The sequence below is a fragment of the Balearica regulorum genome, chromosome 14, assembly GCF_011004875.1.
Source record: "Balearica regulorum gibbericeps isolate bBalReg1 chromosome 14, bBalReg1.pri, whole genome shotgun sequence".
Taxonomy (NCBI): Eukaryota; Metazoa; Chordata; class Aves; order Gruiformes; family Gruidae; genus Balearica; species Balearica regulorum.
In genome coordinates this window covers 16,623,404-16,648,583 of record NC_046197.1, presented here as the reverse complement: position 1 = coordinate 16,648,583, position 25,180 = coordinate 16,623,404, and the positions used below count along the sequence as shown (strand labels likewise).

Below are 25,180 nucleotides of genomic sequence, written 5' to 3'. Positions count from 1 at the left end.
GAACCTTCAGAATTATTTCTAGAATTTTTTTACAAATACTAAGCAATCGGGGCGGGGGGGGGTGTAATTTTTTTTTTTTTGCCATGATCAAACACCTCAGAGAACAAGAGCTGATCCATTCAGTCAACTATTTCTACTTTGTTCCATATTATCCCAATCCTTTTGAACATGTGCTTCCCCCTCCCAATTTCACAACCTACATGCTTCACAAGTCCTATCAAGAGAAACACAAGTTGCATCTTTCTCAATCTACTTCCCCACCTTGTCACTATAAATTTATAAAGATCCCCTAAGCTACAATAACGTTCTACAAAACAACTACAAAAAAACCTAAAAATACACCTTACTGTGACCACATATTATACCACAATTTTACAAGAGACTGAAAAAAACCCATACTATGTCCTACAAACATCTTGAGCCCAAGCATCTTAAATGAGGGTAAAACACTTAGTTGCATCCTGTATTGTGTATTTCAGTGCCCTCATCTGTTATTTAAAAAGAAAAAAAAATCTGGGTTTTGGGGGTTTTTTTTAATAAGGCAAATACTTCATAGAGTCTGCTGGGAAAACAGCACCACGAGTTTCATTTTGCCATTATAATAGCATTCACTTATCTTGGCAACTAAAGAAGTATTCACACCCACATATGAAATGCCACTCAAGAAAACACAGAATACATGGCTAACTTAATATTTGAGGAATACACATGAAAGATTAGGCTCAAATTTAGTTCAGCTTTTACATTATTGGCTGAACTACAAATACATGGGTGTCATTTTAAATTAAAGTCCTCAGGGCTCCACCACCTTTCCTTAAAACAAAGGAATGAAACAACAAGTAAAAATAAAACAAACAAAAAAGGCTACAAACTGAAACCATGCCATAGGAATGAAAACATTAATTCTGCGTGTAGAATTTCTGCCACAAGTCTCAACTATTTCAGCAATTCTTTTATTTGCTTGTTTTATCTAGCAAGAAATTCATATCATCTGGGAAGCCAAAAACGAAGCTAACAGTGACTGCTGTTCTGCTCTATTTTTAATATATTATTTTGTGGGATGAGCAAACATCAGTGATTTTTTTGTAACATATAAAAACTAAATGTAAGATCTTTAGATTGGGAAAAAATAAGTATTATTGGGCAATAAAATCACTTGTCCCTTCTCAGGAAATACACCTCAAGTTTAGACTTTGGCTTTTTCAGTCCCTGTGAGCCACCCACATGCTTGCACACAGAGTCCTAACACACCACATACACATCCTCCGGTACAAAGAGAATCAATGCTCATTTTCTGCAGTGCAGGAGGTTTGTTACAAAGCAAATTCCACAAAAACATTAAGGTGTCTCAAAGTTTTTAATTTCTTACTCAATAATTTTTATTTATCAATGTTACTTATATGACTTATAAATAGACAAAATCTGTGATGTCCTTCTAGATGCACATAGTAAACATACTTTTAAATTCAAATACAGAATTTTTTAGCTTAGTTTGAAATGTCCGAAGTTATAACAGATTTTAAGGATTTCAAAGCAATGGCCTGAACTTATGACACAGATTCCAACTTGGAATCAGAAAAACTTTCCTCATGTAATGACATCATCCAGAGCCAGCTCCAGCTGGGAGCACAAGGAAGAAGGTTTGCCCAGGAGATTTTTGTGTACCAGCTCAATGTAGAGCATACAGCCTCATTTGGCAACTGTAGTACTACATACTATGTAATTTATGTGGTTTGTTTTTTTTTTTTAAATGGCAACCAGCACTCTTCTCTTTGCTCCTAAGTTTTACCAAGATAAAAGGAAACTTTTTTTTAATGTATTATCATGATAGTAACTGACAGTAACTGATGATTCTTACGTCATTTGTATAGTCAAATTACTGTTAGCATTCCCAATGGATGAAACACTTTTGGGCAGAAGAGCCGTTGCTCATCTGATTTTCAGCTTTTGTAGAGCTAACAAGTAAAAATAAGAGTATTTTGCTCATTTGAATTAATCCAGTCAAAATTGAAAAGATGGCTAGGTTGGGACAGGGGACACAGCTTGGAGGAAAATAAAAACACAACATCCCAAGCTTTAAGCAAACAAACAGAACACTACCACAAACTCAAGACACAGAAAAGGGCAAACAATACTTGCCTCAAGAGCACAGTTAAATGTGGCTTTAAAAGTGATTATTCTTTTTACATGGAGGATATTCTGTGTCTCTCCATATTCAAGCACTTGCACAGCTCTGCATACTTTTGAGTACTCATTAATATATTTGAGTAGTCAACACAAAAGTTATTTTTAAAAAAGAGGTTTTAAAACCAGCAAGATTAGCTTAAAATAGATTCTTAAAGCAAAATTTCCTCTTTTTCACTGTCAGTGAAATCAGCTATTGAAAGGCATTTTCGTCAAAAGTCTGCATTGGCAAATCAGACAACTGGGATCGGTTATTACTTTAACAAGCTGGTCTTAAGAATACATTCCCCATCCCCATAACAACATAATGCTTTAAAGTAAGTATAACTACAGAATTTAACTTGTAGTGTTGAAGGAAACCATGTTAGAATAAATGTCTTTTCAAGCAGATGTGACTTTCCTGCTCCCCTCGTTCCTCAGTACAGTTATTAACTCTTCACTGATATGCTTGCTCTCTGGTTAAATAGGAATCAAAAGGAAACAAGCTTGTGGCAGTTTTGCACACAATCACAAAAGGAGTCAGCAGAAACATGAACACCAGCTCTTTAATTAATAAAATCACTACTTGCATGTATATGCCTTCACATGTCTACTCTCACATACACATTAGACCTCAATTAGCTGAAATTCTCCATCATCTGTCACTAGCACTTCTAAGATAGCCTTAGAAAATACTTAACTGACAAAATACTGATTATACTGACAATGCAAATAAAAGCATAAAAAAATACATCATCAGATTTAGTAGAATGCAATTGTAATGCAATTTTTGATTCCTGGAAATGCAGAAGCAAGCCTCCTAATTTACAAATTAGAACTATTCAAACTAAGCCTTTATGTCATCACCATGGAAGAAAGCAACAAAACAACTCATGAAAGTTCTTCTGAAAAAAGGTATTAATAAAATTAATACAATTTTGGATTTTATTTTTTAAATTTACAAGCCTAGAAACTACAGTAACGATTAGTATTTATTTCTGCAGTTACTAAAATTTAGTCTACCATTTCAGCTGACAGAACCTGATTACCCTTTCTCTGAAAAAGCCCATCATGAAATACAGATCTTCATGAGAGGCATATTCAATGTCCAGAAAAGTGGACAGGCGTTAGACTAAATGCAAAATTTTGGGGGAAAAAAACCTACAAAACTTGAAATTTTAAGAAGCAAATTAAGTATTTAGTAACTACACTGCAATAACATTAGCAAAGCTCAAATACAGTGACTAATTTAAGCAGCATCCCCCCAAAATTTTACATTTTAAAAGAGCAAGCCGAGAGATCACTGAAATCTGTTATCTGATTTTCAAGTGTTTTGATATGCAAAGATAACATTTTATATTCACTTACTAGATAAAATCCAAAGGCTTTTTAACAGCTTTACAGCAACTCATAATCCTTCTACAACTATATCATAGCAAGAGGAATTAAATAAAAGCATCAGCGATACCAGAAAAAAAGTAGATGTTTGCTCGCTGCTTCACACCCACCCCTGAACACTGCCAGATTTGCTCTCAGCTGCTGCTGCCAATGCACATGTGCAGAATTACAAAGAAACTTCCTGCTTGCACAGATCCCATCACACTCTTAACAACAGTAGTTAATAAATAAAAAGGCTTTTGTATCTTGTGTAACAGCTAATTATATTCATCCTACTTGCCTCCCCCCAAAGTAAAGCTGTATTCCACCAACCACACACATACAATTGCCACTACAGCAGATAATACAGAACTTAAGTGCAATGGCATTATAAAAGAACAGTAAGGTAACAGGCAGGAAGAAATTATCAGTAAAACTACGCAATTTGAGAGGTTCATGTTATAAAACCAAAGCAGCTTAACAATTGTCACTGCTGTTAAGACAGACTTTGGAGCTTGACTCCGAGGTAGCCAAGCTACCTCGGAGACACCAAAAAAGCAAACTATAAATATATAATGCACTTAATTTATTATGCAGAAGTTATCCTATTACATACATTTATCATCAGCTTGTTTCTCCTCCCCTCCCCAAAGAGGTAAGCAGAACTACACACTGGAACTCAACGCATTACAAGATGTAATACATTGCCCCTTCGCTACAGAAACACTGCCTCTGTCATAACGATCACCACGTGCCACCAAAATAAAGGACAGTCTTATCCCCACTGAAGGAGTAAAACATTTCAATGAAGAGATCAATTCTATAGCAATCATTCCTTGAATTGCAGGGGAAGGGGGAGGGAGGGAGGAAAAAAAAAAAAGGAAAAAAAATCACTGCTAATGAGGTCTCCTCCACAAGCAATTCTTGTCACAATTTGATCGTGACCAAATTTGAAGATACCACCAGAAATCACAAGGGTAGAAATTACATTGCAGACTAAAATTAGGTAACCTGTTGTCTTGCCATTCTTTTAATGTAATCAAAAGATTTAATGAAATGTGAAGTTCAACAAAAAGGGGGGAAAAAACCCTTCAAATACACACACTTTAAAAAAAAAAGGGGGGGGTATAAAGGAAGAAAGAGCCACATTCATAAGATTCCAGCTCTCATCTTTCCAATTTTGTCTAAGTATTACTATACTACGCAGCTGAGCGCAACTTTTAATCCTGAACACACTGCAGGGAACACTGAACAGAAGAGATGTACGAAGAGAGCAGTTCGTGAGACTGGAACCTGGACCATCAACTCAGGGTTCCACCAGAAACTCTGTTCTGATGGAGCAGCTGCCCCACCCAAATGTCCTTACAAAGGTCCAGATAGTGAAGAAAATAAACCACTTAAATCCCTCAATATAAAAAAGCCTCTGCAACCACAATCTTTGTTATAAGCTGTTTGAACATAAACATAATGCACTATATTTTAAGGTCAAGTTTGTCATATTTTTCTTCTAAGGCAAATTACAGGATGAAATTTTCACATATTCACAGGTGAGAGCGTAAAAGCAGAATTGTTACTATCACAGTAGAACTACTCATTTCACTATAATCAGAATATGGCCGTAGATCCAGCCACAAAATATTACCCATTTCTTGTACTGAATGACTCCACCCATATGTTGCAAACATAACAGGTTTTCAGCACCATAATCACCTTCTAAACTATGCTTTTTAAGACCTCAAAACAAATCAGCTCTGCAACAACAACAAAAGAAAGCACAATAGAAGATGCAGTAACAAATACATTGGTTTAGGCTGCAAGAATACACAGTATTCATCTGAACTGACTGAACTTTCACAAATGCCAACAGTTGGCTATGAGGCCAGTACAAAATTACCGAAGCCTTGAGACAGCTAGCCATTATTCTCAAACAAAGTTTTTGCAGGTAAAATTTATAACTTACAGAAAATAATACAGTCAGTGAGAGACTCAAAAATGAATTGCCCAATTTTACTAACTTTCCAGGGAGCAATGCAAAATTCTTGTATTCTCTGTCTGAATACAGTTTTGACATTGTATCCAGCCTCTCTGCTGAATAACCGATATATCTGTCACTTTAAAAACTGCATGACAAGAAACAAGTCTCCCTCTTTCAGCCCTTCATAGAGGATTTAGTACTCCTTTCATTCTGTATCTCCTCCTCAGATGTTTTGGATAAAATGTTTTGGTTCCTAAGTAACAGTCCTGACATCTGAAAATACTAATATAGGTCTGCAATACAAGGAAAAAAAGTTAAAATGTTTATGATCTTTCATCCTTACACATCCAAGATGCGCTGCAAGATGTTAATTCACACTCATCTCAATGGCTACTAGATTTTTGTTTTGTGTGCTAACATGGCAGCAAAAAATAATCTGGTGTTATGCACAGAATTTAAGGACAACTTGAAGGTATTCTCTTACTGACATCACTTCCTCTTCCTTAGAGCTGCAGCTTCTTTTGAGGGGGAGGGAAAACCAAAACAACAAAAATCCAAACTAAAAAAAAAAAAAAAATACCTTGGACTCACAGGTTTTACTCATTTTCTAATGAGCCTTAGAAAAGGGCATTACTGCTGAGTTATGAACATTTGACCAGAGATCAAAATGTTGATTATTTGAAAAGGAAAAAAACACCACAAAAAGCCTTCACACACAGAGAGCAGGGGGTTTCAAAAAACTTACTAATGCCTGTTCCAAATGTATGGACTATCCTTCAGCCTCGCCTGCTTTTGCAAACATGCTGTTATGTACATTAGACAGAAAAGCTTCACTGCTTGCACAGGTCTCATTATGAGCCACACATGACATATGTTAAATTAAGTCTTTTAATAAGCTGCTAGAAAGTCCTACAACGTTACAAGCAGTGCATACAAGAGCCCAAACTGACTAGACTGAGCAGATAAAAACCATCATTTTCCAAAGTCAGATGTTTTGACATGTTGTCCCTGTCAAAATTTGTAAGCATTAGAAATTATCAGGAGCTCCTCCTAGTTGACTTCTTTGAATGTAAGCATGAAGCACTCTACTTGATTGATTTTTCTAAAATAATACGGTAAAATGCCAGTGGTGCTTTCAAAACATTGGGATATTTGATTCGTTATTGTAATGTTGTCAAGACAAGGAAAGGAACCCTATGGTGCTAGACAATATACAAAATACAGACAAAGCAGATAAAAAAGGAGATTCTAAATACCTTGAAACCTATGCAACAAAGAACACATAAAGCAATTTACTAGTAATGAATAGTAAAAAAAAAAAAGAAAACAAATGGGCTAACGAGACAGCTGAATTTGTAACAATACAGGCCAAACTAGGGTTTGGGTTTTTTTAATGCTGACAGATTAAACTGCACAGAAAAATTTCGAACCTAAACGCTAATCCAGTTTGACAATTTATTCCAAAATCACATATTAACTATTCCATCCCTGAAGACACTCAGGAATACATAACTGAAAAAATACACAACTGTGTAGCCTTTGATACATTTTCTTTTTTTTTTTTTCCAAACAGGCAAGAGTGATTAGGTGGTATTTACTTCCTTCACTTGTTACCTTTTCCCTACTCTTGAGCCTGACAGCAGTAACAAATGTAAAAATTTTTAAAAAACCAGCCAGACCAAGGAATTCAAGAGTAAGAGAACTGGGCATTAAAAACTCAAGTTGCAGTGTTTAAGTTTTTTGTTGCTGGCTGTTGGTTGGGGTTTTTGTCAAACCTGGAAGAAATACCCTAATACTGGAGCATCCCATGCTAAAGCAACTTTTTGGTAGCAAGAAGCATTTACACTTAAACGTTTAAATCCCTAAGGAGCTTCCAAGAACAATGGAAACCCACACTGACAGATTCCTCAGAAGACACATTTGCTCACAGGCTGGCGTGTTAAGTCCGTAAGCTAGTGTTGCCTTCGTATTCACAGAAGATTTAGTGACTACCCTTCTTTAACTTCTGGAACCAACTTTGCTGGCAGGGAGCTGCTCGGCTAATCCTGTCAGAGTGCCAAGTGCCATCGCAGGGGAGGATAAGGCTGATCCACAGTGGGAGGAGGGAACAGGCTCGGCAGACAACTCCGCCGAAAGAGCCAAGAAATCCCTGCTGGCTGTCAGGGCTGCCTCGAAGGTCCTACCGACACAAGTGCAACCTGGGAAACGAACGCACCACTTGACAGCTCCCTCCGAGAGGCTCTAGCAACTTCTGCACCGCACAGCCCTGCAACACGCCCGGCTCTGCCACCTCCGCTGCCCGGGCGAGGAAGTTCCCGCGTCCCTTATCAGCGCCGGTGCCAGAAAGTTCCTGAAGCCTGACGTGACACCCTCCCTGCCCCACCAGCCGCCTCCAACGGGGGGGAAGCCCGGGCCGGGCCACTGCCCGCCGCCGCCGCCGCCACAGCGGAGGGGCGACACCCCCCCCCCCCAACCCCAACCCCCCCTCCCGGCCCGCGCAGCCCCGCACGCCGCGCATGCGCCCCGCAGCCCCTCACCGTTGCCGGGTGACTCGCCCTCCCCGCCGTCCTCAGCAGCAGCAGCAGCAGGTTCCTCCGCCTCTTCCTACCCCGGGGGCCGGCGCGGGCCTCTCCTCGTCGCTCCGCTCTCCTCGCAGGCCTCCTCCCTCGGCCGCCGCCGCCCCCGCCGTTTGCCGCGGCCGCCGCGCTGCCGACCCGGGCGCCGTCCGTCCCCAGAACCGCTCCGTCGCTCGAGCGCGCCTCCGCGAGCGGGGGGTCCCCAACGGTAGCGGCGGCAACTGGCGGAAGTGACGCGCTGACTGACAGGTGCAGCACGCGCCCCCTCCCTCGGGGTCACGTGCTGCGGGGCGGGGAGGGGTCGCTGGTGGCGGCGGGGCGGGGCGGGGCCGGGGGGGGGGGGGGGGGGCCGGTTCCCGCCGCCGGCGGCGGTTCCCTCAGGCCGGCGGTCACCTCAGGCCCCGCAGGCCCCGGGGCGGGAAAAGCCGCCCGAGGAAGGGGCCTGGCGGCCGGGGGGCAGTTTGGCGGGCTGGCGCTTCCTGCCCCGGACCGGTGGGGCCGCCGTCCGTTATGGCCCCGGGCTGCGCGGCTGGAGGGGAGCCTCGACCGCTGCCACCCCGCACCCGGGAACAGCGAGCAGCGAGCCAGGGATTAACTTTTTTTCTCTTGTTCTTAACCTTAGAGTGACTCGGCCATCTGTCAGCCTCAGCCCACTCCGGCTGAGGGGCGCCCAGAGCGTGGCCGGGGCCCTCGGCGTCACCCCGCAAGCTCCTGCTCCACTACCGATCTGCATTTCTCGTAACCGTATTAAAGCGCTTCCTGTAAATTTTCTGAATTAAAGCATCAAGAGCGATTGCTCCCAAGCATTTCCCAAGTATGAGCGCACCAGAAGTAACGAAGTGCCCTTTGACAATGAGCTAATGCATTTTGAAATACAAAATTTAGCACCCTTAAACTAAGTTAGCATAAGTTAGTGAGGAGATGCGAGCTTACACCAGAAGTGTTAAAAGCCGTGCCTGACAGTCTGCAGTTCCCACATGCCACGTTAAAACTACAACAGCTTTTTCTGTCATGCAGTGCCAGCAGCCATGGGTGGTGGGTTTAATAAAGCATTTAAGAAAATTTGGATTTAGTTAGTAAAAATCCTTGTGGGAAAAGCTTTTCTTCCAGTGAAAAACTGAAAAAAAAAATGTATGAAAGGAAAAAAAAAAAAGCCCTATAGATGTAGGATGGGATTAATTGAAACTTCTGTATTGCCAATAGCTGGGAGGGTTTTGTTTCAGGTTTTCCAACATGGATTCTAAATTTTATCTAGCGATACATTTATAAGACTCATTAAGAGGTTTTACATTTAGAATCCAAAGAAGGGAGAGTCACAATCCCACAGTAAATTAGCCTGGTTTTAATCAGATCTAAAACTCTATTTTCCCCCTAGAAGATCTGGTATCATTGGGAGGTGCCATACAAAACCAACGAAACGTGTAGGGTCGGGGAAATGGACTCTTGGAAGGTCTGTATTTGCTGTCGGTGTGCTTCCACGGCAGATTTCTCCACTTGAACAGCTAATAAAATCTCCTCGCATGAGGATGAGGTTTCTGAATTTGTATTTTGTATACATAGCTGTGTTCTTTCTGATTCATTTAGCCTCATCAACAACAATAAAGATACTGAATCAGAACAAGCTGGCAATTTTGTTGATGAAACATGGGAGAGAGCGGACTCCAGCTGGCTCTTCAGCAGTTATGTTGGCCGGTCGACAGGAATAAAACTGCAAGAAACCTGACACACAAAACACACACGGCAAGAGGAGACAGACAGCAGAGGCAGGCAGGTAGGCAGGCGCTGCACGGCACCTGTTTGCTGGGTTTGAGTCCAAGACAGTGTCTTCCTTCCTCTGAACTGGCTCAGAGTACACCATTTTGTGCCAGCTTATCCTACCTCCTTTCAAACGCTTCCAGCGTTCCTTGCAGGGGGCAGACATATGCAGTCCCAGGCTGCCATTTTAGTCTTTTCTGCTCACTTTGTGTTCTCGCTGCCTGTTTCTGAAGGGTTGAGGAGAACCTGGGAGTCCTGGTGCTTTGGCCGCTTTTTCTAAGATAGTAAATAGAGAGGGAAGGGAGGCAACAACTTAATGAGCGGCTGCATGGTTACACCCCCAAAATACAGCTATTGAAGGCATCTGCCTCACAGATCACTGCTAAAAATGACAATGGAGCAATGTGGTGGCTGTCCCCATCCGTTTTCCACTATCTCAGGGCACAGCTCAAATTTTATGGCAGCATTTTGTAAATCTCCCACGGGGACGTGCAGACTGCCGCACAGCTCAGACACCCAGCCCAGTTTCAGCAGCCTAGACAAGACAGCGTGGAGCTCGCACAGGCTCGTTTTCCCCCTCTGAACCCGCAGGCACATGCAGAGCAGCCCCAGCATATGAGCAGAGATTGTGCAGGTGCATGGCTGCAGTCCCACCGTGTGACGTAGGACTGTCTGCCACACGTCAGGACATATGACAATGCCCTGCCTTGCATGAAGTCAGTGACAAGGCCGCAGTGTGGGACAGCTCAAAAGAAGAAGGATCCGTTCTGCAGCTGCTGCACAGCTCCAGGAGCTTGGCAAATGCATCCAGTCAGCATCTGGCTTCTAGGACGCAGAGCCAGAGTGCCTGGTATCCCTGTCTCATCAGTAAATCCATGTCCAGGGCCACACCACGAAGGGTGAGCCATTTCTGTAGCTCTGCGTGTTATCTTACAAGTCCAGCTGAGTTGCTCAGCCTAAATATTTTGCAGACATTCAGCTGCTCGGTGCTCACAAAGTAACTCAGTAGATCTGAAACGATTACTACTGTAATTCCCTTGTCTTCAGGAAGAGCTATTCATGAGCACAAGCCATTCTTACCAGTATATGTCGCAGAAGAACTGGAGCCATATTTCCCTCGTGGGTCCTCAGTGTCAGTCCTGACCTATTATAACTTTAGAATAAATCCTCTCTGAACGCTTAGTTTCCAATTAAGTCTAGTTCCAGCAACAGCCCCACGTTACTCCTCATCAGAAATTGAAGAAAATGAAAGAAAAACAGCCCTATCCCAACTGCACTCACTGTTGTACAAGGGTGTCGTGGTTTTACCCCAGCCGGCAGCTGAGCACCACGCAGCCGCTCGTTCACTCCCCCCCATCGGGATGGGGAAGAGAATTGGAAGAGTTAAAGAGAGAAAACTCGTGGGTTGAGATAAAGACAGTTTAATAGGTAAAGCAAAAGCCGTGCGCACAAGCAAAGCAAAGCAAGGAATTCATTCACCACTTCCCATGGGCAGGCAGATGTTCAGCCATCCCCAGGAAAGCAGGGCTCCGTCACGCATAACGGTTACTTGGGAAGACAGACGCCATTGCTCCGAATGCCGCTGCCCCCCACCCCCACCCCCCTTCCCCCAAGCTCCTTATAAACTGAGCATGACGTCATATAGTATGGAATATCCCTTTGGTCAGTTTGGGTCACCTGTCCTGTCTGTGTCTCCTCCCAACTTCTTGTGCACCCCCAGCCATCCCGCTGGCAGGGCAGTGCAAGAAGCAGAAAAGGCCTTGGCCCCATGTAAACACTGCTCAACGATAAGTCCATAGAACAAAAACATCTCTATATTATCAATGCTGTCTCCAGCACAAATCCAAAACATATCCCCACACTAGCTACTATGAAGAAAATCAATCCTCTCAGCTGAAACCAGGACAAAGGGTTAGTACCAACTGAGCTGGAATACTCCAGAACTTAAATCAATTTTGCAATGCCATCCAGTCCTTTGAAGGTTGATAGCCTGCTATGCAATTCTTTACCTTCATACCGAGTCATTATCTTACTAGAAGGAAATGGAAATCTGATGCATAGCAAAGCGAGACACTGTCAGCTGTAATACATGTGTATTATATGCCAACAGTTTTTGCTTGGGGGAAAAATTATCCGTGTGTCAGCAAAGTATTTGCTTTTGGTTTTAATTTTCCATCTACAAATGAATTATTTGATATACTTTCCTGGACTTAGAAGTGCTTGATTTTTGTCCTAAATGGATCCTATTGATATCTTGCAAAAATATTGACACATGTGAGTCCTTTCAACAGCAAAGAAAATTAGGAAACAATAACACTTTCCAGCTGGTTGCTCTGCAAAAAGCTTTCCTTTCCTGCATACTTCATCCAGAACAGAGACACATCCCCAGACTGAGTCTTTACTTTGTTCCTCTTTTCCAGCATTATAAAATTTTCTAACAAACATTTTATTTCAGGATGCCCAGCACAAGACACTTGGCCATGTTGGTCATCGATAACTCTCCATGGTAGCTCTCAAATCAGCAAGTATCCAGTGCTTCTGACTTATGGTGTCCAAAAAGGCACCTAAGAATCAAAGTCCATTTTTAAAGCTTTACCCTGTATTAACAAATGAAGCTTCACAATGCTCAAGCAAACAAGTGAAAGAATCTATTTTATAGAAACAGAAACTCCAGCACAGAGAAAACCAATCATCTTTTCAAAGACTGTCTGCCATTACTAGACACATATGTAAGGATTTTTTTATACTGAATTCAATATCAAAGGCACATGTTCTACGTAAATGTCAGACATTTTTACTCAGTTTTCTACCAGAGTTCTGTGATTAAAATAAACATTTACAGCATAAGATTTTTTCCTGCCTTTGAATACTTTTTGGATCTGAATCATGGTTTTGGAAGATCTGTCTTTAAAGTAGATATCTAGGAATATGGGGCAAATGTGGCTTTTAAGCCTTGTTCACATTTTAATTACATGGTTGTGGACTTAACAGGACATAATTCTTCCCTTCTTGAAATTCAAGACATTGAAAGGTTAATTCAATCTTCTCAGTTCCATTTCCTTCCTTCTGTTCCCCTTCCCACACTCTCCTCCCCCCCCCATCTGTAGACAGCTGAGTTATTTGAATTTTATGCAAGCTAGTATTCATCCAAAGGGAAAAATCATTCAATGTATGCATCAGACAAGCGAAAATTACAATATTGCACACTTTCGGTTTTCACTTCCTTTTTGCTTTTCTCTGCATTCATCAGTTTGGGCTGTGGACAAACATGAACTCATGCCCTAAAGCTACTTTCCACTGAAAAGTTAACTTGAAATAAACCTTGAATGTCCCCATCCCTTTTGAATTCCCATTCTTTGTGCTCACAAGGATCTATACTTGAGCTGCCTCAGTGGTGCTTTTACCTTGAGTTGGGGAAAGGCTACAGTTCAAGTTAGCACAATTTTTCTGTTGCCAACACAATCGCTCTCTGCTGCTCCCATGTTATTTCATGGTGTGGTCACTCACACGCAAAGTATACTAACTCCAGAGGAGTCAGTTTGAGTGTTAACCCTGTTATGAAGACATAGTCTTAATACTACAACTGATTTCTGCACTTTATATATATTTGCAAGAAAACAGCCATGAAAGTAGTCATTGAAAAAGTTCTAGTTTGGTCAGGTTCTGAAGAGATAGGTAGATGTTCACTTCAGAAACCACGTGAGGAAAATAGTCTCTTTTTTTTCTTTTCTTTTTTTTTTTTTTTAACATTTTAGAGAAGAAAAACAGCATTTAACATAATATACTCACAGCTTTCATTTGAACAGGCAGAAGTTAACGTGGAACTTACTGATTACCACTTTCTTACATAATTGTTGACCTTGTACACAGTATGTAATACCTGCGTGTTTGGCTTACTCTGTACAACAAGCTTAGAAAATTGGAAAATTATTTTTGGAAAAGATGATGTATATATCCCTTCAAGTAGAAATACAAGTTTTAATTCTGGAAATGGCTCTCAGAGATCAGCTAGAAAAGATACTTGGCTGCCTAGTCCATTCTGCTTCAGCAGTCTCATTTCCTTAAGCAGCTGAAAAACTTCAGGGTTTATCTTCTTTTCCCCAAACCACAAAACCTACTTAAGCTGCCAGGAGGTCTCCTGCTATTGAAAGGGGAATGATTTGGCAACACAAAGACAAGTGCTGGTTAGGCACCCATCAAAACTATATCCACAGCTCAGTGTCCCAAAAGTCAAGGATACTGTGCCCCCATATCTACCCCAGCACAATGTGGATTGTCCTTTTTCCTCTAGACAAAAAGAAAATCTGAAGTTAATATCAAATTAGTAGATCTCTGGATTTTTCTATCTTGTCTTTGATTATCTTGGATTATGTTGGTTATCTATTTGCTGCACACTGGGTGTCACAATTTAATCTTCATGAGGAACAGTGATTTTCCTTTTGTTTAAAGCAAAGAGTGAGAAATCCAGCAGTGGATTGTTTAACTCCAGCCATGCTGGCTGCATGAGAAGGGCCATATTTGAGCACACTCCCAACGCTCACCCAAGACTTCTCTGTCTTCCTTTTTCCCTAAGAGCTGCTGCTTGCAAGGGATGCTTCTGTCCAGAGACAGGAGAGAGAGGGAAAAAAAAGATTGTTAAAGACTGGAAGTCATGCTAAACTAGCGTTTCTAGACCAGTATTCATCATAAACTGTCATGTGCTATATAGCATAATAACTAATGTGACTAATACATCACATGCTTCTTTCCCCACCCTGTCTTTGGAAGAGAAGCATGTGCATGGACATTTTGTATTAATTGTTTTTTTCTTTAATAATGCACATGTGTGTCGCTACATTTTGCTAGAAAAGGCCAGGCTGAAGCCAAGCACTTCATGCTGGAAGACACACTTTTGGGTCAGTTCTTGAGAAAGTTCTGTTGCAAGAATCTCCATCTGGTTAAACTTACAAAAATTCACCCCCATACGGAGTTTTGTAAGACCAAAAAAAGAGGGAGAGAGGAAATTTCCACACCCACTAGCTTATGTTTTCTCTTTTTGCTGCAATGGGACTCCTAGTATAGACTGTCTAAACTCCAGAGCATTTTGGAAAATATGGAGTTAGAAAGACTATCTACAACTTGCCTCTCCTCTCCCTGCATCTTCTGTACGTACCTACCGTTAAGCTCAATGGTCTCAACAGGGAAAATGAAACACCTTAATTAATGATAAAACATACAGCAGAAGACGAGTATCAAGTGTTTACACACTAGCAGTGCAGCATTACACCCCCTGCCAGAGATCGTTGCCTTCCTTACACCCCCAGGATTCATTGTCTCTTAGCCTGGGAACCCGTCTCCGTTCCCAAACATGGATTTTTTTTTTTTGGCAGCAAGATGGAACAAAAGGCACAAAGAGAACTAAGAAAACCCTTTCAGTGAAGCTGTAGTCTTTTTTTTTTTTTTTCTTGTTTCCCTAAGGATGGGAAACCTTCTAAGGATAGCTTATAACACGCCCAGTCCGGTTACCTTTCTGGAAGGTGCTCAATGCTCATAGACACCTAAAGGAATTAGGGTGCTTGCAGATTCCAGCCCAGCTTTTGACCTTGAAAAATTAATCCTCTACCTTTAGCACCAAAAATACCACAACATTTTGAAAATGAAATCACTGTTATATTTGAGTGGGTGTGTTATTTCGAGACAGCACTAATGTGATTATAAAATCAGTTGTGTCAGCTTATTGGCTCAGCTACAGACACTGATCTGCTCGAGCGTCTGTTCCTGTAACCGGCTGCTCGCATTAGGGTGCTTTGTCCCTCCTCAACTGTGTATAGAAATAGATGCGATCTGGTTCCCACTATTACACCAAAGAGAAAGAAGCCCCTTCTTCTTGCAATTGCCCAATTAGTCTCCATGAAACTTGACATTGCCAGAGCACCTCTTGAGCCAAACATGAGCACAGCATCCCCCTGGCCCATGAAAGGCCATAGCCCTTTTATATATATATATATATATATACACACACACACACACACACACACATATATATATATATATAGGTTGGGCTAGTTGCTTCCAAGTGACAACAGCCAAGGGAAAAAGCTGAGCAGCAGCAGGCTTCAAACCTCCCAGCCTCACTCTTCAGACTCCCCTCTGAATTTTTGTTTGCACTTCAGTTCCCTTTAAACATTTCCTCTCACCTATTAGTGCATCCTGGTAGCAAGTATTTGTTTTCTCTTGTTTCTCTGTGGGTGTCTGACAGACACTCAGTGGCTTGCGCTGCCAGGCATGGTTTAATGCTGTCAGTGGTGGGTGAATCACTGGTATCAGAGGTGTCAGTCCTGGCAGGTTTGACTCAGCCCTTCATCCTTTGGCAGCAGATGGAAATAAAATGCAATTTCCATTGTATCTGGGGCAGCTTTTCAGACATGGCCATACAATATGGCTTTACGTGCTCTATCTGTATAGGATCTGAAAGATCCTATGGCACTTCTGACTTGCTTGTTCTGCTGGCTGTTCTCATTTCTATGTGCTGGATCGCTCAGCTGACTCTGCACCTCAGAGACCATTGGGGTTCATTGCTACCGCAGTCATCCCAAGGCCAGGTAGCTGCCATGTTCCCCTTACTGAAGGTGGTGACTCTGAAATCCTGCCATTAAAAACCTGCTGTCAAGTAACTGCTTCGCTGCTCCTATTAGCAAGAATATCCCAGTTCCTACTCAAAGTAAGAGGCATCCAAGTAAAATATTACCTATCCATCTTTCCTTCCTGTGACCAGCCTCATCTCCACACAGTGTGAAATGCCCTCAGGCCAAACTCCAAACTTTCCATATGAAAACTACATATAGCTGTCTGTCCTGCACCGAGTATGTAAACATGACCCTTGAACCCAATACAAGCTGTGTTTGGCGACAGTACCATAATTAGAAGCTACAAAAACTTGTCAGACACTCTATGCAATGGTCAAGATGTTCATTATGGGGATGAGTATCTACTGATTTCATCCGAGAGTGACAACATGTCATTGCTCATCATTATGTTACATGGGCTAACACTTGCACCTTCCTCAGAAACCCAACCTAGTATCAATTAAAAACCTGGTCATCTTCAGCCTAAAACCCCAAACAATGTATCCCAAACTGTTTTTAATACTAGGTCTGCCAATAAATCGGACAATTGAAATGGTGGTGGTGAAAAAACAAGCATGCTCACCCTGTCTTAGCATGTTTATAAAAGCCCGAGCTCTGCTGTGTATGCTAGGGGCCAAGCCTGTGACTGTACACAGAAAGCCAGAAGTGAGATTCTTCTGCTTCGCTGTCCTGAGCACTTCGTTTGCTCTCTACATCTGAGAGAATTTGTGCCAGTCTAAAAGTTATAATAACTTTATAAGCTCTCTTCATGATGAGAATTCTAATGGTTACTTGGAAAAATGGACATACATTTAAAAAACTGAAACTCATGAACTGTCTGAATTCAGATTCATGAATCATTCAGATTGTGTTTTGAAGTCTTGTCTGATCTTCTGATCTTCTAAATCTGGTGTCCAGCCTAACAAGAGGAGGATAATGCTGTCTTTAAACAGACATTAAGACCATTCAGTGCCAAATCTCAGCTACAGCTTACACAGAATATTCACCCAGCGGCCGCCTTCCTGCTTATTCCCAGGGGTTTTCAGTCAAGAACACAGCTTTCTATTTTTGACAATTGGTTGGAGTAAGGGGATGGAAGCAAGGGAACCGAGTCCGGATGCTAAATATGGCTGGTATGCACACAGATTGATTTTGCATGGACAGTCAGCGCAGATGCAGAGGTAACCAAGCCAGCCTGCACAAGTCAACTGGGCTTTTAGCGTAACAAAAAAATAGCTACGTTAGTGCCAGGATAAATTGAGGCCCCGAAGCAGCACAGCCAGGTTTGCACAGGGACCCAGACCATTTCTGGAGCTCCAGCCGAGCAGCGTTATGCAGGTTTTTCCACCACTGCAGTACTCCATTCTCCTTTACCTCAAATACCACAGACACAGCTACATAAAGTGCTTTTAGGGTGCCATTTGCCATGGGTACACAGCAAGCCCTGCACTCTCCGAAGATACAGAAAACAGAATGGGTTAAGGAAGGAATCATTATTTATGAGTGCTGGTGAGCAAAAATAATAATTTTTTATGCATTTGTGTTCATTATTTTAATTTAAACACACTTTGGAAGAACTAGTCTTTAAAACACATCCATTTTCTCCATGCACACACATCACTCAAACCCACTCTACCTAAACCTATTACACCAACAGAAAGAGCCACAGCACCTTCCCAGGCTCTCAGTCAGCTGTGAGACACCTCTGTGTCCTTGGGCTCATTGCCCAGGCTCCCTTTAGAGTCAGTAGAGAAACCCAGATACTCCTAGGGCACAATTAATTTTATCCCAAGTGTTGACTATTGTGGAGTCTAGACAAGTAATTCTGATGCAGACTTGCAAAGTTACACAACAGGAAACCCACGCCAGCATCTAGGAGGACGCACACAGCCCTTCCCTCCCAAACCTGAGGGCCTTGAAAAAGGATTCCCAAATATTTTTGTGTGGAAAAGCATAGCTGGAACCATGTCACAGCCGCGGGGATGTCCACAGCCCTTGGGAGCAGTGGCTCTAGGAGGTGGCTGCAGGTGGCATCCTCATCTAATACAAAATGCATCTTGCAAAGAGACAAAAAAAGGCTACTAGCCATGGTTCTACAGTGCATTCTCCCTTCACTGCAACAGCAGAGGTTCCCTGCGAGTGAGTTCAGCACAGTCCAGCGTCTGGATGGGATGGAGTGTAGGGAATGGCCACGCAAGCAGGACGGGCTGACGCAGCTTCTTGCAAAGCAAAGGCAGGAAGGTCGGCCGTGGGCAGCTGCGCAGTTTGGCTTGCAGAGCCACGCGCCATCGTGCTGAGGGAGGCACCGGCAAGTGGGCTGGTAGCTACCAAAATGGGAGCGAATGAAAGATTCATTGTTCTTCCTTTCAGGACACATTCCTGGACGCCAGCATGGTGCTTATCTCAGATTTGGGCCTCGACTGCAGCAATTGTACCACACCTGTGCTGGGACCCCGCTCCAGCCCGGACCATGTGCTTCCGCCAGCCTGGCCAGGTGGGGGACCATCCCCAGGCACTTTGCTGAATTTGCCTAAAAACTCCCCAAAAGCTGCAACACCAGCCCTTAAATAAACTCCAAACCTCACCTTAACTCTGAACTTCAGCATTGTAAAATAAGGGCAGGAAGGGAAACCTAAACATTATTGACTTGGTAAATGAGGAAAAAAAGAAAAAAAAATCAAGATGTATTTTGGCAGTTTTCTATGTCAATTTTCCCATTTTCCTCCCTCATGCACTTTCTGCAGCAGGAATCTGTCCTTTCCCTAAACGCTGAGCAATCCCAGCACTAAACTAATCAATATTAATAGCAATGGGCTCGGGCGGGAGGAGGAGAGGAGAGGAGGGATTACCCTGACCTTTTTCAACTCACACTGCCTCAGACCGACACCAAGCAGCTGAGGAGAGAGCAGCCAGACGGTAATGCCATGTGGTTTTAGTAGATTTTCATTTTTATATTTTTTTTCCTGGGAATATTTACTTCTGTTGTCTCAGTGCAGATAGTAATGAAGTCTGATTGTCTTCAGGAAGGAAAAAAAATGTAATTATATCAGCCATCTCCGGGCCGAACCTCGCCTTGATGGGAAACTCCACTGAAATCAGGGGAATAACACCCAGGCTGGATTTTAATTTGAATTTCTCTTAAAAACAGGGATTGGATTAGGGAAGTTTTGACAGGTGACGCATTGAATGCCGCTGTGCTTTGTGGATTTTTCTTATAATAGGGAATAATCAAACCCATTGAGCCTGCGACTGGGGTAGAGAGTGCGAGAGCAAACAAAGGGCTGGGTGAACCGGTCCTCTATTGTTAAGCACAAGTGTCCACAGGAGCTCATCCAGATACCGGGGTATGTACGCACTCAGGACAGGGTGGTCAGAATTAAAGACAAATCTTATTAATTAAAACAAAATCATAATTGAAGCTCTTTGTTCATATTGGATTTGGGGTTTATTGTAGACTTTTGGGTTAGCAGCATTCCTTAAAACAGAGGTTTACGTCAGGAGGCACTGTGGATTATTGGCAATTAATGCATTGTCTTTACTGAGATATTCTTGTTTCCATGATTTTTAGAAATTTTGGCTGAGAAATCTAGATAAAATTCTATTTATGCCTTTCCTCTTTTGCTCTGAAAGAGCCAAGCCTGAGGGAGAGGTCCTAGATTGAGGTGTTAGATTTGTGGGGGGTTTTTTTCACTAAACATTTTTATGGTATTTTCATATTTTTTTCTTTTGAGCAGAAAATGCTTTGCAGATGGCTGATATCACAGCACTAGCTAATGAAGCTATGGGTGTGTTTTTCCTTTCTTTGTCAGGACCCATCATGTCCGACAAACCAGATTTTGCAGAAATTGAAACATTTGACAAGACCAAGCTGAAGAAGACAGAAACCAGAGAGAAAAATCCATTGCCCACTAAAGAAAGTAAGTGATTATGAGGTTATTTCAACTACGAGTAGCAAGGACACATCTGTATTGCAGTTCATATGCAAAGTGAATGTTAATCATAGGATTACAGGCTCAAACTCATCCCTGACTTTAACTGGGGGTAATACTAAGATTTGTACTCTATGCTGGGCTTCCAAGGATATGAGTAGTTATAATTGATGGTGCATTTTGTCTGAAAAATCCTTTCTGGTGGGATTGCTCTTGCTTCTGCTAAAAGCAAGACCAGTTTTTCTGCTGGTTGCAGGTAATAGGATCAAACTGTTTGTAATTGCCACATTACCAGCCTCTTTGGAGACACAGACGCACAGGCAAACCCTTGCACATCCCCGGCAGGCCAGGCAGCATCCCCAGAAGGTGCCTGGGCTCTGGATTTCACATGTCGTCAGGTGGATGAGCTGCTGCACCCCACTGGTACCTGCTGCCAGCCCTGGTCAGGAGAGCTCCAGGCACCTTCTCTGGGAATAAGGCTGCAAGAGAAACCCATCGTCATCCTCGTCTAACAGGCAGTCTTCCTTAGCAAAGCACCCCTGGGCTTTTCTCGGGCAGGGTCTTCTCCCGTACACACACTGTGCATGGGCAGCCAGGTGAGGACAGGGATTCACATTCAACTTCGGATGTGCAAATAGCATTTCTCTGCCTTTGGACCAGGCATTGTGAGTGGTTTCCATCAGAAGAGTATCACTAACCGCTCTGGGTGTGTCTGTACCGATAACCATGGAGACACACTGTCCCTCGACATAAGATACCTGGTTTTTCCCTGTTTTATTATCCCTACCAACGCTAAAGCTGTAAATACAAGCAGAGGTTTGCACATCATGAACTGCACCCTACTAGCTACGAAGGCGTGGGATTGATTTGGCATTTCCAGGGTGATGAAAGAAAGCAAGTGGGGACTTACCATGCTCTGGCTTTAAGAATGACCATAGAAATCTGTGACCTGCAAAATCATTATAATGTTTATCAATGATGTTTTTGTTTCCTCTGTTTTTCTGGCAGCTATCGAACAGGAAAAGCAAAGTGAAAGTACAGCCTGAGTGTAAAATTGAAGATGTGACCGCTGCTTCTTCAGTGGGGTTTTGGCTTCCAGGTTGTTTTGTTTCGTCTCCCCCCACCTGTGTTTGTTGCCCATTTATTTTAGCAAACATTTGCTCATTTAATGTTCTCCGGGGAAGAAGCTTGTTTTGTGTTTGTTGAACAAGATACTATGTATTTGTATTCTTAAAACTGTAATTCCAAGTTCATTATCAACCCCATTACTTGCCAAAAAAAGCAATTTGCATAAAAATTGTTTTCCTAAACCTCACAATAAACAGGTTTCCTCTGATCAGCTGTCTTTGCGCCTTGCAGAAACAGGGTTAATGCTGCAACTCTCACTAGCATCCTTCTCACTTTGTTTGCGTTGGCACAGCATCTAGAGAGTACAGCCGGGCTGGAAAGAGTTGCCACAGGCACCCAGAGGTGCCCCTGGCCGGCACACAGCCCCTGTCCATCAGCACATACACCTGTATCCCGCAGGTGCCTGGAGCTCCCGATGACACCGATGCCCCAGGCACCCCCCAACTGCCTTCGCAGCAGCCTGGAGACTTCAGGCCCTTTCCCTGTGTCACTTAAAAGAACATTTCAGGGGAACTCTGAGGGACAAATTCTGTATGCTAGTAGCTCCTAAGCTTTTGAACCCCCAGCTTGGCAGCAGGCATGAATAAGACTGGAAGTTGCTGACCTGCTTCAGCCAGTAGGTTAGAGGTCTCGGACAAGTACCTGCTTACAAATTCCATGAGAAATTGATGGCTGGGCTGAGGAAATACTCAAGTTAGCATCCCAGGTGGGAGAAGGGCTGCAGCACCCTCTCCACAGCTTTTTTTCTCTTTTGTCTGCCAAGATCCAATCAGCCTTGGGACAAGTGCAGCACACACAGCCTCTGGCCCATCTGACATCAAGCAGTATAAGAATGTGGGAAGGTGGGAGAAGGAGAGAAAATTTATTATTGCACTAATTTTCTGGGATGAGAGAGACCTTCAGCAGCATAGGGGTGTAGGACACTAACCTTCAAAGTGAGCAAGGACTCCCTAAATCTTCATTACTGGTAACATCCCCACTGGTCTGCAGAGAGCTTGGCAGAAATAGACTCTGGTACCAGCTCAGGGGACTCTCAATTACATGGTATCACATTATCTCTGGAATTAATTTGCAATCATATTAGAAAAACAAGTGTTTATTCTGGGAAGATAAACTGCTGTCCCTGGAGCTTCAGTTTGATCCTACTTGTGCTGTGAAATAGTAATAATTGTTTACTTTGACAGGGTTACTCAGGGCTTATACCTGCATAAGGCAAGGCAGAAACTGTTCTACAAGCTTCAGAAAACAGAAAAAAAAATGGTTGGGTGGTGTGTAGAGAGCTCTCATTTACCTAAGGGTTGGCTTGACACTTGATATTTCATGTGAATAGTCAGAGCTGCGATTAAACAATAGCAGCGTAGCCACAAAACGGGGGACTTTTGGTGGAAATGAAAAGTAAACAGAGGTGGCCAAGAGACCAAGGGAAAACACACAGCATGCAGGACTAGGGATTTCAGTTAGAGCTTCCTTGATGTCAGTGGTCTTCAAAGGGCCAAGACTGCTATTTCAATCACTACTCATCAGTTCAACCTTGCTGCTGTTTTCTTTTCATGACCAAGTGTTTTTGCACGTTCTCCTTTGAGGTCCTCATTCCCCTTGGCACCAGACTCCAAGAGTTGGGGGTTTTTTTTAGGGTCTGCTGAATTTATTAATACTCATTTTTATTTAAAGGGTGAAGAATGTGAAAGGCTGAGCAAAGAAAACATTGCTATTTTCTTTGTGACTCATGCCCTCCCCTCACAGTGCTGGGGTCAAAGAGCCTTTGACATTATTTAAATATCTACTTTTATGACAGCTCCTTCATGGAGAAAGAATTCAGAGACAGCACCTAGAGCACAAACACCTATGGAAACTCATACAACTAATACTGTTCAACGAGATCACCCATTACTTTAAGCACCATATTGCACTCAGCAGGTAAGCCCACAGACTAGACTTTCTCCTTAGTTTTGCCAGGACACAGCACTTCGTTCCATGTGACGATCTGCCTCCTGCTCTGCCAGTTCAGAGCATCTGCCAATCCACCCAGCACAATAAGCTCCAAATCACGAAAAACCTCTTTGGCACAACTGGGCCAGAGCCTGGTGTCTGTGCCCCCCAAGTTCTCCCAGAACCTCAAGGGCTGGGCTGTGTCCTCAAGCCTGCACTTTACAGGAGGAAGGGAAGGAAGGTCTGGCCAGAGCAAGGAAACAGAGAGATTCTCCTCTTGTGTTTGCACAGATACAAAGGATTAGCAGTGTGGCTCTAAGGAGTGATGTGAGAGATCAGAGCACTGTCTACAGCTCCGGAGATGTCAAATTTCTCCGAGCACTTGGCTTGGATCTGCTCCTGGTGCTGCTGCAGGGCTCAGTCTAACCCCATGAAACCTCCTTCCGATTTAGCTGTTTGCATTTAAAGCCCAACACCGTAAACCCAAAGTCTCGGCACTTGTATTCACACATCTCACCCCACTGAAAAAGGCTACGTAGACGAGAATCACTTTAGCCAAGTTCCCCACCCCAGGATGTGACCGCAGAAGCTGTTGAGATGCAGCAGAGTACACAGCAGCTGCACACCAGGAACAACTCCTCAAGGTTAAAGGCCAGATCTTCCCACCCATCACCCACCTGCCCCGGGTGGAACAGGGCTTTATGGCAGGGTTTGGAGGCTGCTCCTTTCACCACTAGCAGTTAAGAGAGGCTTAAAGTTAAAGACATGTAGTTACAGTACCTCAATTTGGGAAGCGTCCCTCTGCTGCCGTGTGAAACCACTTCAGCCCAGGAACTAGATCACAAGATTAAAATTTGTCAAGAGCAGGGCCAGGTCTGGCTCCCTGTTATCTTAACCAAAGAGCATGACAGCCCTCATCTGTGGGGCAAGCTGGGGACACACACCAGGAAGCTGCTCATCCTTTCAGGCCGAGACAGTGAATTTTCATCATTCCAGTCATTACGCTAAGGAAATATTTGTTCCTGCCATTGAAAGGGAGCTACAAGACAAGCCAAAGCAAACACCTTGCCCACACCTAGGAAACACCTTCTGGGTGTTAACCTGCTCCTGACCTTCACTCCCAGGAAGAGCGTCCTCCAGTGCTGAGGCTCACCGAGAGCCACCCACCCCAGGAGCCAGGGTCCTTCCCCAGCCTCCACACCAGTGGGCAGCTGAGCTGCAGACAACTTCATCAGCCAACTCAGCCAGCTCCAGGTGGGAAACTTAAATATTACTGCCAATTAGCAACAGCCCTTTGCTGCTTGGATCCTTTACACAATGAGACATTACCTTGCAACTCCTCCAAAGGAAAAACACCTTCCGTGCTCATCTAGTTACAGAAAAAAAAAATCATTATATGCAGATAAATACCTGCATTTTTGGCATCACCACGAAGCCAACCTTGCGCCCTGTATGACAGGGCCAGGGCCAGCCCTCTTGGGATCCTGGCTGAGTCCACCTGTCCCTGTGAGTCACCTCTAACTGCTCTGCACAGTCACAGGGGGCCCTGGCTGAGCAGAGGAAATCTGCATTCCTGTCGTTATTATACAGAAGTTAGTTGATTTAATAAATCTCATTAGGCAGGTGTTTGATAACAGAGAAAGCCAGGGAGGACAAACCCTGAACCTGTCGTTCCTAAAAAAAAGGACATGTGTGTGTTGCGTCTCAGGGGAAGCGCAGCTAAAACCCCCTGGAGATCCCGCC

The 25,180-nt window shown here is 43.2% G+C and overlaps 2 protein-coding genes and 1 long non-coding RNA gene across 13 annotated transcripts in view; 2 read left to right on the top strand and 1 right to left on the bottom strand.

Annotated features, from left to right (window-relative positions):
* Positions 1 to 25,180, bottom strand: part of FAM13B (family with sequence similarity 13 member B) — a 66,941-nt gene that overhangs the window by 40,881 nt on the left and 880 nt on the right. For 2 of the 9 annotated variants that reach the window (XM_075766293.1, XM_075766296.1), the window contains exon 1: positions 8,053 to 8,309. The exons of 2 other annotated variants lie outside the window; for them this stretch is intronic. The gene's annotated coding sequence lies outside the window, so the exon portion shown is untranslated. Of the gene's footprint in view, positions 1 to 7,730; positions 7,882 to 8,052; positions 8,310 to 25,180 lie in introns of those variants that run through there. 5 more of the 9 variants (XM_075766288.1, XM_075766295.1, XM_075766291.1 and 2 more) reach the window with 4 other exon arrangements.
* LOC142603819 (uncharacterized) lies at positions 8,210 to 12,604 on the top strand. Its single transcript, XR_012837694.1, has 5 exons — positions 8,210 to 8,340; positions 8,714 to 8,905; positions 9,676 to 9,862; positions 10,438 to 10,745; positions 12,302 to 12,604. It is a non-coding gene; the product is annotated as an uncharacterized LOC142603819 (long non-coding RNA).
* On the top strand, positions 19,312 to 21,700 carry LOC104643225 (thymosin beta 4 X-linked). Of its 3 annotated transcripts, none has more exons than XM_075766457.1 (3): positions 19,312 to 19,367; positions 20,261 to 20,368; positions 21,389 to 21,700. In XM_075766457.1, the coding sequence occupies exons 2-3, from the start codon at positions 20,269 to 20,271 to the stop codon at positions 21,424 to 21,426; spliced, it is 138 nt and encodes a 45-aa protein (XP_075622572.1). In that variant the 5' UTR covers positions 19,312 to 19,367; positions 20,261 to 20,268; the 3' UTR covers positions 21,427 to 21,700. The 3 variants fall into 3 exon arrangements, with proteins under 3 accessions (XP_075622572.1, XP_075622573.1, XP_010310758.2); XM_075766458.1 differs by lacking the exon at positions 19,312 to 19,367 and adding an exon at positions 19,640 to 19,795; XM_010312456.2 differs by lacking the exon at positions 19,312 to 19,367 and having other exon boundaries at positions 20,200 to 20,368.